The sequence below is a fragment of the Folsomia candida genome, unplaced genomic scaffold (genome assembly GCF_002217175.1).
Source record: "Folsomia candida strain VU population unplaced genomic scaffold, ASM221717v1 Fcan01_Sc048, whole genome shotgun sequence".
Taxonomy (NCBI): domain Eukaryota; kingdom Metazoa; phylum Arthropoda; class Collembola; order Entomobryomorpha; family Isotomidae; genus Folsomia; species Folsomia candida.
Window position 1 is genome coordinate 275,004 of NW_019091240.1, and position 16,348 is coordinate 291,351.

At 41.0% G+C, this 16,348-nt stretch overlaps 4 protein-coding genes across 6 annotated transcripts; 2 read left to right on the forward strand and 2 right to left on the reverse strand.

The window, feature by feature from the left end:
• Positions 1–248: 248 nt before the first annotated feature.
• Positions 249–1,495, forward strand: LOC110862055. The gene is made up of 3 exons (XM_022111206.2): positions 249–701; positions 764–1,035; positions 1,167–1,495. The coding sequence occupies exons 1-3, from the start codon at positions 366–368 to the stop codon at positions 1,444–1,446; spliced, it is 888 nt and encodes a 295-aa protein (XP_021966898.1). The 5' UTR covers positions 249–365; the 3' UTR covers positions 1,447–1,495.
• A 4-nt stretch (positions 1,496–1,499) lies between these two features.
• On the reverse strand, positions 1,500–12,021 carry LOC110862054 (probable serine/threonine-protein kinase DDB_G0282963). Of its 2 annotated transcripts, none has more exons than XM_035845224.1 (17): positions 11,717–12,021; positions 11,541–11,648; positions 11,269–11,449; positions 10,928–11,134; positions 9,721–9,805; positions 9,396–9,645; positions 9,208–9,312; positions 8,791–9,069; positions 8,544–8,715; positions 8,077–8,451; positions 7,699–8,006; positions 7,310–7,609; positions 6,895–7,201; positions 6,588–6,796; positions 5,612–6,488; positions 5,202–5,516; positions 1,500–5,076 (listed from the first exon to the last, which is right to left on the reverse strand). In XM_035845224.1, the coding sequence occupies exons 1-17, from the start codon at positions 11,735–11,737 to the stop codon at positions 5,015–5,017; spliced, it is 4,161 nt and encodes a 1,386-aa protein (XP_035701117.1). In that variant the 5' UTR covers positions 11,738–12,021; the 3' UTR covers positions 1,500–5,014. The 2 variants fall into 2 exon arrangements, with proteins under 2 accessions (XP_035701117.1, XP_021966897.1); XM_022111205.2 differs by having other exon boundaries at positions 8,791–9,072; positions 11,717–12,019.
• Positions 12,022–12,129: 108 nt separating this feature from the next.
• Positions 12,130–13,694, reverse strand: LOC110862013 (CD151 antigen). The gene is made up of 3 exons (XM_022111153.2): positions 13,257–13,694; positions 12,783–13,181; positions 12,130–12,718 (listed from the first exon to the last, which is right to left on the reverse strand). The coding sequence occupies exons 1-3, from the start codon at positions 13,416–13,418 to the stop codon at positions 12,491–12,493; spliced, it is 789 nt and encodes a 262-aa protein (XP_021966845.1). The 5' UTR covers positions 13,419–13,694; the 3' UTR covers positions 12,130–12,490.
• Positions 13,695–13,976: 282 nt separating this feature from the next.
• On the forward strand, positions 13,977–16,321 carry LOC110862015. 2 transcript variants are annotated; one of them, XM_022111155.2, is made up of 6 exons: positions 13,977–14,395; positions 14,474–14,687; positions 14,804–15,267; positions 15,352–15,601; positions 15,671–15,892; positions 15,966–16,321. In XM_022111155.2, the coding sequence occupies exons 1-4, from the start codon at positions 14,282–14,284 to the stop codon at positions 15,523–15,525; spliced, it is 966 nt and encodes a 321-aa protein (XP_021966847.1). In that variant the 5' UTR covers positions 13,977–14,281; the 3' UTR covers positions 15,526–15,601; positions 15,671–15,892; positions 15,966–16,321. The 2 variants fall into 2 exon arrangements, with proteins under 2 accessions (XP_021966847.1, XP_035701118.1); XM_035845225.1 differs by having other exon boundaries at positions 13,980–14,395; positions 15,352–15,892.
• Positions 16,322–16,348: the final 27 nt, after the last annotated feature.

Genomic DNA, 16,348 nt, shown 5'->3' on the forward strand with positions numbered 1-16,348 from the left:
CGACTAAATACATTTAACCATTAACAATAATAAACATATAAATCAATAATTTTTTTCATACTGAATGCTGAACACCGATAGATAAGTTTTGCACCCGAGACGCACACATTGCAAAAAGAGTGCAGAAATGTACAGAGAATGTGATCTCTTTGATGTTATTTAAGCTAATGATCATTTATGTACTCAATATGTGTCAATCTCACTCAAAACTGATTGATGAATTGGCCGATTATTTAATTCCATTTGATATGCATTGTTTGAGTTTATCCTAGAACGAGAACTGAAATCAATCATCCGTAGAATATATTTATTCTCAGTTAAATTGAGGCAAGAACAATTGGTCAAATCAGTGCTGTTCCTTCACAATGTCCCGATTTTCAGGATTTGTCGTGTTTCTCGTCATCCTCTCAATGCGTGGGGTGGCCCCTGCTCCACCTCAAAATTGGCTAGAACATTGGTTCGAACATGTCCAGAATTTGGACCTGGTCTTTGCCGATGATGATGTCGCAGTATACTTTGATTCTGACGTTGATCGCTCCATCACGTGGCCGAATGCCTTCATTGGGAATGTGTGGCGTTACGTGAAGCGGAATTATGGGAATTTTGGCACCGAGAATAATTTGTACGCCATCTTTCACACGGCAAAGTATTCGGGAGGACATCCATCCACATATTTCGACGCGAGTCACGATTTCAGAAATGTGAGAATCTGTATATTTACTCCAAAATCGTATAAATAAATTCATGACTAACATTTCGGTAGGTGATTGACGTGGGTTCTTCGTCCCCCACGGCTTGGCTGTCCGGTCAAGGCAACGACCTGGACATTGTTACCCACGAAATTGCCCACGTCGTTGAAGGAGCTTCCCGCGACGTCCATGGCTCACCTGCCTTCCCAATTTGGGGTGACTCCAAGTGGGCCGAGATCTTCAACTATGACGTGTACTTCAAACTTGGCATGCGACAGGATGCTGAACGCTGGTACAATCTAATGATCCAGGGAAGCGATGATTTTCCGTCCACCGGAACCTTCTGGTACATCTTTATTATTATGCATTGATACATACATATTGTGCATGCAATGATATTACTTGAGTAGCAGCAATGTAATACATGCATGGATACTTTTATACGAGTTTTATAAATTCACACAAGAAAATCTTCAGGTTTCGTGACTGGTTTTACCCGATCTACTCGGGCCATGGAGAGACCTTCGTCCTCACTCGATTCTTCACCCTCCTCGCGACCTACTACCCACAAAGTGGGGGCAGCTACTCTCGTGACATGAATATTGGTGAGTTTGTTCACTTCTGGAGCGGAGCGGCCACCATGGACCTCAAACCTCTGGCAACCACAGCATTCAAAGGATGGAGGACCGAATGGGAGCAACAGTTGGTCCAGGCCAGGCAGAACTTCCCCCAAATCCCGTACACCCCAACCAACTAATGACCAAATAAAAATGCAATCCTTTAAATAAATTGAAATTTAAAAACTGCATGGACTTTTTTAAACTTTCTCTTTTTTATTTTCGAGCTTATTTAGTATCATCACCGTTTTTCCGGCGTGGGTGCATTTCTCTGCTAACCACATAGTTTTTAATTTCACTCATTATCCATAAATTCATACCAGAGATAATGAAACACGTGATCCAAATCCACCCACCCATACCTTATCATAACCCACACTGATCCACAGCCTTACTTTACAGTTTTAATGCGACAAATTAATCCAACATAAAGTGCAAGATAATTAAGAAATCGATTAATTAATTAATTAATGGTAACTGAGTAATGAGTCACAAAAGTTAGAGTCGAGGAAGTCCTTATTCGTGGCGACGTGGCGGATAACTAATTTAACAATATTGACGAATTTCTTCTTCGAATCGAGTTTGCTAAGCATTTGTTAGTTATCCGATTCCACATCATTACTGACAATTGGTTAACAACCAAAGTTTATATTGCTGTCTGTGTATTGTGGCGTCGTAAATGCATACATACTTGATAAACAATTAACATTTGGGTAAAATTTGACAGAACAGAACAAACAAAAATCAACGCCTGCGTTTAAATTAATTACAAAGAAATTCCTCCACTTTCCAAAACGTTACAACTAAAAATATGACGCTCATTAATTCATAAAGTTTGGCAGAGGGTATCTTATCTACGTCGGAATTGACAACGTACTCACTATTGCGCAGAGCTACTTTCGTGTAATTGAATCAATGACAATTAAATGCGGATGGTGTGATAATGTCAAAAATAATTATATAATTATAATTGTCCCTTGCGGCGTTTTCCGCCATTTTTAAGAATAATATCGTGAATTAAAAACAAACGTTGTTAAAGAATTATCCGTCGTCGTCGTCGCAAAAATTGGCAAATTATGATTCCTTAAATATACGATGATTACCAAATTTGTAATTAATTATTACTACTACGGATTAATTATAACTTAATAAAAATGACCAGACAACAGACCCGAGATGACAGACTGACATCCCGTATAATTTATGTCGTAGGAGTATTCAGAGCGCGGCACGACCACCCACCCGCATGATTTCCTCTTATCCAACGATCCTCCTCCCCTCGTGATGATGATGCTTTCGGCACAATCAGTGTTGCTTGCATCCGTACCACTAGAGTCGTCGTAGCTTATTTTACACCTATTTAGAAAGTAGAGCTAAATGTTGGCATTATGTATATCTCTAGGTAGTAATACTTATCAACCCGCACTTATCTAAAACTGTGTCACCTCTTACTTACTTTACTAACTAGTTTACAAATAAGAATACAAATGCTTGAAAATACAGAGTGAGAAGAGGAAACTCTTCTTCTAAATTGGATGCTCTGGGTCTCTAATTCTTCTCCTCTCTTCGGATAACAACTTATCACTAGTCATTACTATTTTCTACTAACTAATGCGATGATGATGTCTGGACACGACGACGACGATGCTTAGCATAGTTATAGATAGATATATATATATATATATACCACAATGTCGTTCTTCAATAGTTATAGATAATAATTAATTAATTAACTGCCCGTACCATAATTAGTTAATTATTATCGTTAAATTGCCTTATTGTACTACTGCTCATTACTTATCCGCAAGTCCATGAAAGGAAGCAGAGTCGGGGGTCACAAAAATGCATCTGTACAAAAGTAGGGATGGATAGGGGACCAAGAAATTATTATGCACAGAAGAACAACTCATCTGTCCCACCCACCTAGCCCAATTTAGACAGATTTGAATACGAGTTAGCCTTGTTGTTCATCATCAGCATATTGTATCGTTCTTAAACCTTATGAAACCCCATTGTTTAAAAACTAATAAGTTTCAACGACTCTTTTGTAGAAACAATTTAGTATAAAATTTAGTACAAGATTACATAATTAGTACTTGATTAATTGTAAATGGATTGCAGTGAAGCTGCTACATCAGCCAAGTTGACGTACAACTACATACTTAATTCATGTACTGCTAATGTATTACACAAATAAATGCTAAACTTAGATACTCGTTATTTCCTCGACCACACCCCTTCCCTCCTCCACATCGGGTACGCGACTACGAGTGTGCTGATTGTTCTGTGAAGCCCGATAACGTGGAAGAGGGGAGCGGGAGGCCCGATACACTTTTAGTCATTTATAACTCAATCTGCTCTTTCTAATGTGTAGTAAGTATCCTACTCACAAAAATAAAGACGCGATTTCATTTGCATTTCTGTCTCATACGAATAATTAGTCATTACATACGAACTATTAATTAATCACGTCGTCTCAAGAATAATTACATGTTTATAATCATATAATAATGCGGCGTAAATTGTTCTTTAATGTGTTGGGTTATATGTATTAGAGGCAGGTAAGGTGTGTGTTGTTTTCTGCTAACTGACTATAATCAATCATCGCATAGTGTTCATTAATTCATTATGTTCCGCTCAGTAGCATAACAAGTATACATACATAACATGAAATGCATCATCGCATACAAGTTAAAAAAATTATTTAAAAAAATTGTAAAAGTGACATGTCAGAAATCAAACAATCTTTCTCACTTGCGATATGAACCGTATATGTCGTATGAACGACTCAGCGACCAGAGTTAAAGAAACCTATGTTGAAATTATAATGCACTAATGTGTAGTTCATGAATTTCGAACAAAGATTGTAAGATGAAAATGTGACACGACCTCAAACATCCGAAGGAACAAAGGATGTTTTCTGGTACAAGCAAAGCCAAAGCTAATCCTACGAAGCAACAGATGATATTTACATAACCAAAGAATAAACAATTGCGACGAATAACTAAATATTCTTCAATTTGTAGCCTAATATTTCGGGTTAAATTACTAGGAAGTTCAAGTCATGAATTATCATTGGTCCGAATGCACGTAACATATACGGACATATACACGCACACACACCTACTATATTTAATTAAACTTAGGATTAATGTGGTATCTTTATAAAGCTAATGGGTTAACACTAGCTATATAACTGCTATACGACTTACTACCGTTTTCTATTAATTATTATAGTGGTGGTGCTATTACATAGTAGATATAGGTAACTAAACGTTGAACCTGGTTCGATCCGAGCCAAATTATGTAATTGATGCACTACTTGTTGTCTTCGTTGATGTAAATAAGTTATATTTGCAACAGATTACAGGGATTAAATCATACTAATCATAGTGCAATTTTGATTTTCTTTTAGACAAATTTCTAGCACTAAACTAAGAATTAACGAAAAGAGAGTGCTACACAAACACATGAGACGCGTCGCGGTTATAGTGTAATAGTAGTAACAGTAATAAATGAATTGTAATAATGAGTTGTAAAGTGCAGTGTAGTATTACAAAAACAAATGCAAAAAATAACTGTGCCGTGTACCAAGGTTAACCTTGGACAAAAATGCCGAAACAATAGAAATCTTAGACAAATTAGTTTACGATATATAAATGTACGGTATCCAAAAAATGGACGATGAGACGCAATTATTTTGATGGCCTATTCAATCCTATGTAGCGTCAGCAGTCCGGCAGCTCCCATTCGCAACTTTTCATCAAAATCTGTAAACCAACATAAAATACAAAGAGGGTAAGTATTGCGAAGAAATATCTACTTATGGATATGGATATATATTTATATCATGCATAGCCTATAAATTAATGATAATAGTAATAAATTGTATTACATCCATCCAGCCAGGGTTCTACTTCACCGGATACGTCAGGGACGGTATAGTTTGGGGGTGTATAGAATAAAAATGATGGATTAACAACACCCGCCGGCATCACCATTGCACCTGCCTCGGTGTAATGGACCTGGCCGATGTAGGGCTGTGTTACTGTTGGAGGCACAGGAGGAAGAGATTGGGCCGGCGGCGGCGGCGGCGGTAGTTGTGGTTGTGGTTGTGGAAGTGGTTGCATACTGATGTACTCATGGGGATGTGACATCATAATGGGCACATAGGAGGGCTGAGTGACCATGGTCATATTGGAGGTAGCACCTGCAGTAGGGTGAACGGTTGTTAATGCAAACTAGTTATCGAATTACCATGATACTTTGAGAAAAATTACTCATGTAATTCATATTTCATGATACCTGTTGTAATTGGTATCGTCATTTGATGTTGCTGCTGTTGCTGTTGCATTTGGTGTATGCTGTTTGGATCTTCCAACATAGCGGGGGATGACGTGACTGGTATTGTGTGTGGTGGAGGAGGGGGCTGATAAGCGTAAATATTCATCCCAACCATGGGAGGCTGAGGTAGATAGTGTTGGGGATGAGACAGTGGCACCCTTTGTTGGGATTGGATTGGATAAACTTGCTGGGCTTGACTTTGGTGATGCGCTGCTGCTGCGGCCATCAACCCATAGTGAGACAACATATGGGGTGGGATCTGTTGTGGATTCGCCCCAAAGTGAGCAAGCTGCTGCGGAGCCGAAAGAGGGGGGAGCGGAATAGGCATTGTGAATTGGGGAGGTGGTTGTTGTTGCTGCTGCTGAACCTGAATTTGTGCTACTCCAGCCTGTTGTTGTGAGTTACGATCGCCCCCGCCGCCAGGATTTCCGCGACTTCCCCGAGTACCAAATCCACCTCCTCTTCGAGCGGCGTATGATCCTCGAGGCCGTGGATTTCCACTGTCCGCTGATGGGCCTCGATAAGATCCCAAAAGACTGGGAGGTGGACCACCACCTCCTCCTCTGGAATTGGAATGAGGATAACGACTACCAGGATGTGACTTTGGGTCATAAGAGTGTTGCTGTTGCTGTTGCTCTTCTGACCATCGGGTTGAAGTTGTGGGGGCTGAACTACCTTCAATATATTCATCATCAGTCGATGGAGGACAATGTTGTTGTTCAGGATTGCCTGTAGAAGTTTGATAGGATTCTTCTGGTGAAAATGGCGGTGTGCTTCCTTCACACGCAATGTCTTCACCTTCACCTTCTGCCATTACCATGGGCTGTGGGGGCCAAGGCTATAAGATAAGTATACATTCGTCAGTTATATCTCACTCTACTTGCAATTAGTTTTATTTGGCACTCGTCGTTTCAAAATAAAGCAAAAGCCGACTTACGAGGTATGTCGTGTGCTCCATAACGTTGAAACCAAATTCGAATCCAACATCCTGATTGGGAATCTCACTCTCAATGTTTCCTCGGCAAAATACAACCGCCTCCCCACCACCCACAGAGGACGAAACACTGGCAGAGTTTCTACTCCTCCCTTCCATCAACTCTTCAGGGTCGATATCCTGTTCGTGGTCACCGTTGACAAGTGTCAGCTCTATGAAAAATTACACGAAGCGAAATATGTCATATATTTGAAATGCTAACAAATGCAATTTATAAACACTAACTGGATCAACATGATTAATTACATACCTCCAGACGGGGCAATAACTACTTCAGCTTCTTCAGATGCTGAAGGACTAGTAATGGGACCAGCAGTCGTAGTCTGCTGGTTTGGCACCTCTGGGACAAACACCGGCTGCACCACGCGAACAATTTCTTCTACAATTGGACTCTTTTCAGTCGTAATCAAGGATAATACCGTTTCCCCGATATGTCGTGGTGGTGTACTCATTGGTTTTTCGCTCATCCGGGGCGAAGTCGCAGTATTAGTCGGAGTCTGGTGAGGGTCATTCTTGGTCTCAATTGCGTGGGTGGGCGTCTTGGCGGCGACTTGAACCTAATAGAAACGAAGAAAAAAGAACAGATAGAAGAGAGTTCAACAGTTATTGAAAAATTAGATATGATAGAATATACTTAAATATTAAAAAAGACAAATGATGTGTACCTTGTTCATAGAACCATTGTCGTTAATATTGTTGTTGTTATTGTTATTCATGTTGGTCACGAAAGTAGGATTGCCACTACTCGGACCATTGTGATTATGTGCGGTTTTCTTGGAAAAAGGGGGCTTCATTGATAAAGACGACATAGAAGAGCAAATGTCTGGAAACTCATTCGTGTCTTCTATTAGCACCTTAACTTCTTCTTTCCCTTTGGCTGGGTGAGGTTGGCAGGAGGGGTCCTGTTGACTGCTGCTGGTGTGTGTCTTAATCACGGTGGACAGATATGGCCTCTCGGGTTGAGGCTGCAAACAAATAATGTTAGCGTCCAAAATTATTGTAACATTTAATTAACCTACTACATTTATTAGGAAACTACTACCGACTGACTCACCATGGTTTGGAGTATTAGTTGATTCTTATTGTTCTGGTACTGATTCCTGTTATTTCTTACAGGCGGAACGTTTGATCGTTGGGTCTGGTTAGTAGATGGAGCTTGACCCACGTTGTTTATATTCACAATCTTGGGAGCGAGTGGGGGTAGCTTGGACCCTGGCACAGGTTGCTGAATAGCAGAATTGGGTTTAAAAGTTTTGGTAGAATTGGGAACCGTACTACCCATTCCGCTAGATTTGAAGGGTTCGCGCTCAATTGGACAGTCTTTTGAATCAGGAGTTGGTACATCTTTCGTGCTTGAGAGAGCTGGAAGTATTCCAAACAGAAATTGACACAACAGTTATAGCAAAGCGATAATATGATTGAATAAACCTACCCTCACCACCGCCTTTATTCGAGGGTGGGGAAAACGGAACAGTCTTTCTTGAGGGGAAGTTTATTGGGTGATCACTTGCGCCGGTTGTGGGTGAAGGGGAAAACTGGTTTGAATTGGCAGGCTCTGGAGCTTTCGCAATATCTGCGTATGATGTCTGAGGAGTCCCACCAGAGGAAGCGCATTGCTTGGGGATATGTTCCCTGGGTGTACATTCCCCTGCCGGAAGTGATCTGACAGAATCGTCGTCCGACTGATCAGAATTTTCGCTCTCTGGTGCCGAACACACGGATGTTCTCCTTTCCCCACCACCAACACGACGGGCGCGGGCTTGCTCGCGACGCGATGCTTCTTTAGCTTGGCGTCTGGAAAACGACTCTGCACAAATCCAATGAAATGGTTGCAAAATTTTAAAAACTAATAGCAGTACATTATACATATCTCAACAGATAAATATGCATTGTCCTCACCAGCCTCACGTTGCGTCATAGTTTTCTTAGTCTTTTTCTTTTTCGTGACAAGTTCAAAAGGATGTTCTGTAGAGTCATCCTCCTTTACGGTGCGTTTGGATTGGGGGGCCTCCTTCTTGGGTACAGTGGGTACACTAATAACGTTTTCTTCTTTGCTATTTTTATTAGATGACTGCAATCAAACGCATAGATACAATTATATTATGGAATCCAGTAATAAAATAAAAACAATTACAAAACTGCTCACCTTCTGATTAACCGTAATTTTTTTGCTGGGGGCTGAAGTAGCACAATTGGGAGGTAAAGATACTGGTGACTGGCCTGGGGGTGGACTTGATGATATCTGGTGCGATGACACGGCACGCTCGCTTTTCTTTTCAATTTCCTTTAAGGACTTGGAACTAGGTCGCTCGGTGGAAGAACTAGAACTTCGTTTGCGAGCGTTCAAATGATTTTCATCAAGTGATGCAGATTTTACCAGAGTGTCCTTCGTCTTTGCCCCACTCTGATCCTTCTTATTCTTTTTCTTCTACACAAAACGATCCAAATTATTAACATTTCCGAGTTATAAAGTTACATAATATGTAACTAAACTCGACAATAGTACTAAACAAAAATGTCTTTATTTGTACTGGGAAAACAGTAACCATTCATAAATACTTACATTGCTCGGTGCATCGTCACCAAGGACAAAATGGACTAAGTCATCCACATCCTTTTCATTCCCTCTGTAACCGGGAATTGCTATTACCTCAATATTTCGCTCCTTCTGCTCATGATGACAAATCAAATCAAGATTGGTAAAAGTCACAAAGGTGTATAACAGTGAATGCAAATAAACTTTATACTCACCACGTTGTTTTTACTACTTTTCTTCTTTGCAAGACGATCGTTTAATCGTCTACGATCATTTGTTCCCTCTTTATTAGCGTCCTTGATAGATCCCGGCAAAGGCAAACTTGGAGTGAGGCTTCGCCCCGCATCCGGTGAAAGGCTCGTCGTCCCTGGGGCTCCTGGATAGTATGTGGGCCCTGAAAGTTCAAAGGGTTGGTCTGAGCAGAGGGCGGACGCAGCATTCTCCCAGGTGGACGTCATCTCGGTACTAAACACGCAGACTCTAACTTTGAATTTGTCTTTCAAACGTATATAAGGTTAAAAAACAAAGAGTATGGCTTACCCATCGATAGATGGTTTTGGAGCGATTTGTCCGCTACCAGATGACCTATTATAACTTCGCTGGGATCCTGTGGCAGGAGCGCGATCTGAGGATGTCAATGTACAATTAGCTTCATCGAAGAAAAATATCTGGAGCGGGGGCAAGCGCATGGCCGTGCCGGACATGCCAACAACTAGCATTTTCACACAGTTTTCAATCTAAACTGTTTTTATTCAACCTAATAATCATCCACTACATATGTAGAGGGATGGATTAACGGCTTTCTTTCTCTCTGAATTAATTGCCCATTCTACTTTTATGAGATTGCACTGAAGGAATAAAAAAATGTTGAGTGAGAAGAAGGAAATTGAATAGGGAAAAATAATGGCAAATCTGACGAAACTCCCCCTAACTAATGACTGCGGAAAGAGTCAAATCAAGCCAAGTAAAAAAAGCTGTGACGCGATTATAAAGAAAAAAGTACCCACTGCGACTTATATACAGAAGTTGTCCGAGCAGCACCATATTCACTTCTATACTTACTTACATAAGATGTCCTAACTATAACTAACTGACTATATGACTTTATTTATCTAATGAATAATAAGCTAATGAGATTAGCCAGACAATGAGATAAGAAACGGTTGTTGGGTCAAGAAGAGTGAATCCAGCTCCATAAGGGATCATGCTCCGCCTCCTTAAGCGTTCGTTGGTGAGTTAGTATGAATTAGTGATGACTGTAACAGTTCAACGGTTTCATAATTATAAACAAAACAACGTGGAAGAAAGAAATTCAAAACATTACATTATTGAAATTCGGATACACGAAACAATGGGAAAAGTCAAGTGTTTGTAAATATCCGGGTGAAAGAAGTAAGAAAACTGTTCTGTTTTCTACGTAAATATGGATAAACACTAACTCAGCCCATAATGCAGCAAATGGGTGATAAGCCGTTATCACTATTATTATTAAAAATATGACAAACTTGACCTTATGGCAACAATACCTATACTACATAGACCAATGTAGTTAAAAACCTTCGTAATGCCTAAGCCTAATGACTCGGAAATTTAAAGTTCTTTATAAAATAGTCGGTGTGAATATGGGAGTAGTGGAGAAAATGCAGGCAAGACGAGTCATGCGAGAGGGGCAGGCAAGACGAGTCATGCGAGAGGGGCAGGCAAGCGTTCTTACGAAAGAGAAAGAAAACGCTCTCCGTTCACTCACCGTCGTCCCGATCATTGAAAAAGTACGCGAGGTGTTGTTGCTTCTGCTGCTGGAGGGACAAAGATGATGACGAGCCGCCACCGCCGCCGCCTTCACCGTCCACCCCAAGGGAATTGAGACTCGACGTGGAGTTAATAGTTGTTAAGGTACTGGTGTGATTGAGGTGACCATAATGGTGGTTGTACCCATAACTATAGTGGTGAAGGGCTGAAGAAAACAGTCATTATTAGAAACGTATCACTTGTACATTCATGTCGTAAAATATGACTTGGTTTACAATGTTTTAATTTTAACTAAAATATGACCAAAATTATGTAATAATTTAAATTTTGGCTATTTACTCTTAGTCTCCTGCTGTTTCGTTGGGACATGGTGATGATTATTATTCTTATGGAGATGTGCCGGCGTGGGATGTGGGTGAGTCGAGGCTTCATTATTATTCAGAGACTGAAGAGACGAATGATATTTGGCGTTGGACAGGGTTGAACTGTCCCCATGTGCGTCTAGAGTCCCTTTAAGTTGCTATATATAAATAAGTTAAGTGTGTTGAATCACGGATCTATGATAATTATTAGTACGGAAGGATTTAGTTATATATAAGGTGAGTAATTACCTTTAAGATTTCGGCATGTTCTGATACGGGCTCTTGATTCTGATAAGCTTGTTTTAATAAATCTTCAAAATCCTCCATAGGCATTGCGTCTAACTGCTCCTTGATCGTCTAAGAATTCAATGACACTTTACCCTCGAGTACCTTTACAGGTTAGATGCCAAGATTAGTGAGCTTACCTCATTGGAGGAGGGCAGCATGGTTGGTGTGGGTGTGGGCGCATCCGCGGTGGGGGCAGACACTCCCACGATCGCTTTCACACTGAGCGAGACCTCGTCACTCCCAAGAAACCAAGGAGTGCTTGAAACTGCCCGCGTCTCGGGGAAAATGAACCTGTGTTGTACGAGTCTCAAAGTGCCCCTCCTCCTCCTCCTGAAATTGCCAGTCTGCCTCCTGCTACTACTCACACACAATAAATAACCACTCTTGATCACTCGTGAAGATGAGGAAAAGGACTGGTTTTTAGATGTTTATTTCCCTCTCGAAAATGGAAATTTGAAGGATGATTTCGAAATTAGGATCAATAATGTTGGTCCTTTCAATTGAAAAATTTACATGCAAAATAAACTTGATGGGATGTAATGATTGAACATTTTGTGTTTTTTGTGAGTAGATAAAAAATCTTTTTATTTACTTGCGTCACGTAACAGGACATTAGTAAGTACACAGTGGATCAGTTAATAGTAAGCCTAAAACATACTAAAATGCTCATAAATTAAAAGCTTGGATAAAAAATGACTACATGGCTATTTAAAATGTTGCTGCATCTTAGGTGTGAATATTAAAAATGGTAATAATCAAATACAATAAAGCAATGGGATGACATCCATGGTATGTTAGGGAGAGAGTCTCTTCATGGTTTTGTATAATTTCATTTCAGATCATCAAAATTCATCCTTTAATTCGGGAACACATTTTTGGCACGTTCAGTCACTCGTATCATCTCCTCTTCTTTAGAGATGCACGGCATCCGGTTCCTTCAACTTGACGTAGAGACACGTAGCAAAAACCACGCCGAAAAGTTGCAAAAGGCACAAACCCAAGCCAGCAATGGTCAAATAGCCAAGATGTATCTTCACCGTCTCAGATAAGCGATGAATACATCCCGTGTAGTACACGTTGGAAGGATGGTCACGAACCCCACAACCCGGCGTCTCTGTTTTGCAACAAGAGTCCGGAACCTGAAAGCGAACACAAAGTCTAGGATTATCTAGGATATGATTAAAATGTTCATTAAATGCCTACCTTATTGCTCCCCACCCCACTCGTCGACCAAGCCGAAACCTGCCAATCCGCAAATGATCCAGACCCACAGCACTGGAAACGTCGTTGCAGCTCATCCACAGCAATGGTTGTTTCACTCTCCCCGGGTGCCCCATAGGTCGACGTGAAGGTCACGTTTAGTCGAGCTTGGAGATCCGTGAAGGCCGATTCCCGGTAAAAATAAGCCAACCCTCCAGCCATTACTTGGAGGAGGAAGACGATGAGAAGAAGGAGGATGTAGATGAGGAGGAAACATTTGTCCGACTTTGCAATTCCGCAGCATCCCACCGTGGCTGCGATAAGTCCCACTGCTCCAGCCCCGAGAAGGAGGTAGGAAGGGAGCGGGTAGGATAAGTCGGACAGGAGTGGAATGAACCATATCTAAACAATTAAGGTTTCACATTTAAAGTAATGCCAGATACGATGTCAAGGTGTTATCTGTGACAAAACACGTACCTCTGCCAGAACAGACCAAATCCCAAGTCCTCCCAAAATGAGGGACGCAATGAGTAGGAAGACATTGAAGACGTAGAGATATGATCGCACCAGACCTAGACCACAGGCCCCCTCCGAACTTTTATACTTGGCCGTCTCACTCCCCACCCTCCCGTGACCCATTGTTCCCAAAGTTTTTTTTAAACTCTTCTGAAAAACGGATACTTAATTTAAAAACTGATCTTTACTGTGTGCTCGGTTTTTTGCATCCTTGGAAGTCTGACTGACTCTGCTGTATGTTATTCTGTCGGTGGGAGTTGTTTGTTTTGAGGGTGAGAGAAGGAAGGAGTTGCTAGAAGAACAGATTCACCTTGTATCAAGCGTGTAGATGGATACACATTTGTCCATATTGCATAAAAGCATGTAAAAAGCCTAGGCTATGGGTTTTAAGAGAGGGTAGAAAAGAGAATTGTAAGAGCAGAGATGAAGTGGATCTTGAATTTCTCTCCCTGTAAATAAACTTGGGATCTTTACATGCATTTCGTTAATAGAGACGCTCTGGAATGAATGGCTCCCCACGGCGAGAAATCCCCGATAAAGGAATAAACCCGGGTAGAAAATCCTTTGTTGCTGGCATGATTTCGGTTGACAACAGAATACAAAATAAGGATGTCATTGATAGGAAAATGCATCTCCCCTTCCACGAAATGTTGACAAACATGCACTTTAAAGAAGGGAAAGTTGGACTTTGTACCCAGTGCTGGAAGATCATCAGTATGCGGTTGAATTTGTAGCATTCTGTTGCACATGCAATCATGGAGAAGTCCACTTTAGAGAAAAAGGGTTAATATACACACGAATACGATCTGTGATTATATAATAGTGAGTGGTTTACAGCTGGTGCTCGGTTTTATGAATGCATGCTCATGAGAAATTCTCATTCAGAATGTCCAGTTGTGAATTAAGCTGTTGACATTCTGGTTTGAGTTATTTTATTCTTCTACCAGTTCTACCTTTGCACCGGAGACCATTTTTTAATATTTGACATGTTCCTCAAAGGAATACTCGGCATAGGGGATGTTAAGCAGCGTTTCCTTCAAGACCAGTTGGGCCTGTTGAAACATATCGTGAAATTGTTTGTGGTCCGGTATCCGTTTCAGGTAGTCAAGTAACACAAATTTATAAGACTCCATCCAAACCGAGTTTTTACTCCTATGTATTGTTAAACTTACGATTAGAATCTATCATCTTTTGGTCAATGGCGACCTGTCGACCGGTTTCCACCCGGACGGCGAGCAATGTTCGAAACTATTATAACCGGCGTTGGAGGTCTTTGTGGACACAATAATGCTTTTCTCATGTACCAACTGGAAGCCCTCGGGTACAAGACTCGGTTCTATCAAGGAGAATTTGTTCGGACTGGAATTCCACATTCGCACTGTACATTTACAGGTATGCATAAAAGTGCATAAAAGTGTTTTATGCCAACTTGAGGACTTAAAAGCAAAAAATTCCAAGAAATTCTAGATATTTATTGTTAAAGAGTCTTCAAACTTGTCTTGTTTTAGTCACCATACCGGAACGCGTCGCCAAAGGGAAGACTTATGCCGATCGTCCAAAAGGAGATCGAACATACTTAATTGACGCTGGGATTGGAATACCTCTCCATGAACCTGTCCCCCTCGATGAATTGCCCTTCACCCGTCGTGGGGGCGGATTTAATTTCCGATACGAGTGGAAAAATCAACCAGATAAGTCCGTCAAAATCTTACAACGTCTCAACCTTGGCGGAGATGCGCTAATCGGACAAAAGAGTGAGGACTTCATCTCTCCGCAAAACTATATCGTCACGATGTCAACCCCCAAGTCATTTAAGGATTCGAAAGAGCCCATCGCAGCCGTGTATACGAACCCCCACTCAGTCTTTCTCCACCAGGGAATCTATGCTTTCCGCTACTTGTCAATCAACGAGGACGATGATGACTACAAAGCCGTGTGTATCAGGGGGAAGGAGCTTATTCGTATCACGAAGGTATCTATATGGTGACGATATGCAAAGTTTTTTTTATAACAAAAAGTATCTACATAACTTTACATTCATGTTGTTTATGCGTAGGAGACCAGAAGCGTTGAGAAGTTTGCATCCTACGCAGACATGGAACCGATTTTGAAGGAATATTTTCCCATGATTCCATCCCAACACGTTAAGGCCAGCATAGCCCATTATGATATGCCGTTCGAGGACGCCCTTAAACTGCCCAGTGTGCGAGAACGCTTATACAACTACTGAAGAGAGAGGGAAGGGTGCTTAGAGAGTATTTTAGTATTTTTACATTAATACATATGGACTCGAGGGAATAAATCAAGTACCTGTCAGATAAATGCTCAACATTCTCAACTATGTATCTCACCTTTTCGTCTTCTTTTCATAATAGAAATCCGTTAATCCGTCCCATGTAAAAATATCGTGAAATGAAAAGTTCTACACCTTAAAAAGTGAATGCATCGAAATGTGCGACTGCCAATCAGGACACAGCGCAGGTTGAGGCATCACATTATCAAATAGTTTCCTCCTCTTGGTAAACCTACAGAGATTACTGCTATGGATTTCTCAAAAGTGATTTTCGTCTCAATCCTCGTACTCGTCCTCCTCCAAGGTTAGATTTAAAACTCATTTCTTGAGAAGCTGAATTCCTACTAATTCATAAATTTATCTTTTTTTGAGCACAGTTTCGCTGGCCAAGTACTTGATCCCTTTCCGAAGTACGGAGTCGCCTCCACTCCCATCGAGACGAGAGTGTGGTCCGGACGAGTCGCAACCCTGGTTTCTGCCGGACGTGGACGACTGCACGGCCTACTTTGCCTGCAACGGTCACTTCTACGTTCATCGAGAATGTCCGGATGGCTTACATTTCATCATTAAGGATGGAACTTGCGACCATCCAGGAAAAGCGGTTGGGTGTGGAAGAAGGTGACGACAGAAAATAGCAATTCCATCAAAAAGTATTTAAATTCCCACAACTCGGAGACTCTATAATATTTAATCTGAAAAATAAAACAAGCTGTACAAAATCCACATAAGTAAATCCCGAATTTCTTTGTTTCGCTTTATT

Excerpts from the sequence above, each read along its gene's own strand:
- LOC110862055 (XM_022111206.2), top strand. The coding sequence starts at position 366 with ATGTCCCGATTTTCAGGATTTGTCGTGTTTCTCGTCATCCTCTCAATG. Across the intron at positions 702-763 it reads CGAGTCACGATTTCAGAAAT|GTGATTGACGTGGGTTCTTC; the intron begins GTGAGAATCTGT and ends ACATTTCGGTAG. Across the intron at positions 1,036-1,166 it reads CCGTCCACCGGAACCTTCTG|GTTTCGTGACTGGTTTTACC; the intron begins GTACATCTTTAT and ends GAAAATCTTCAG.
- LOC110862054 (XM_022111205.2), bottom strand. The coding sequence starts at position 11,737 with ATGCTGCCCTCCTCCAATGAG. Across the intron at positions 11,649-11,716 it reads TGCTGCCCTCCTCCAATGAG|ACGATCAAGGAGCAGTTAGA; the intron begins GTAAGCTCACTA and ends TTGAATTCTTAG. Across the intron at positions 7,202-7,309 it reads ACAATGGTTCTATGAACAAG|GTTCAAGTCGCCGCCAAGAC; the intron begins GTACACATCATT and ends CGTTTCTATTAG.
- LOC110862015 (XM_022111155.2), top strand. The coding sequence starts at position 14,282 with ATGTTCCTCAAAGGAATACTCGGCATAGGGGATGTTAAGCAGCGTTTC. Across the intron at positions 14,396-14,473 it reads TGGTCCGGTATCCGTTTCAG|AATCTATCATCTTTTGGTCA; the intron begins GTAGTCAAGTAA and ends ACTTACGATTAG. Across the intron at positions 14,688-14,803 it reads TTCGCACTGTACATTTACAG|TCACCATACCGGAACGCGTC; the intron begins GTATGCATAAAA and ends GTCTTGTTTTAG.
- LOC110862013 (XM_022111153.2), bottom strand. The coding sequence starts at position 13,418 with ATGGGTCACGGGAGGGTGGGGAGTGAGACGGCCAAGTATAAAAGTTCG. Across the intron at positions 13,182-13,256 it reads TTTGGTCTGTTCTGGCAGAG|ATATGGTTCATTCCACTCCT; the intron begins GTACGTGTTTTG and ends TTAATTGTTTAG. Across the intron at positions 12,719-12,782 it reads GTGGGGTGGGGAGCAATAAG|GTTCCGGACTCTTGTTGCAA; the intron begins GTAGGCATTTAA and ends GTTCGCTTTCAG.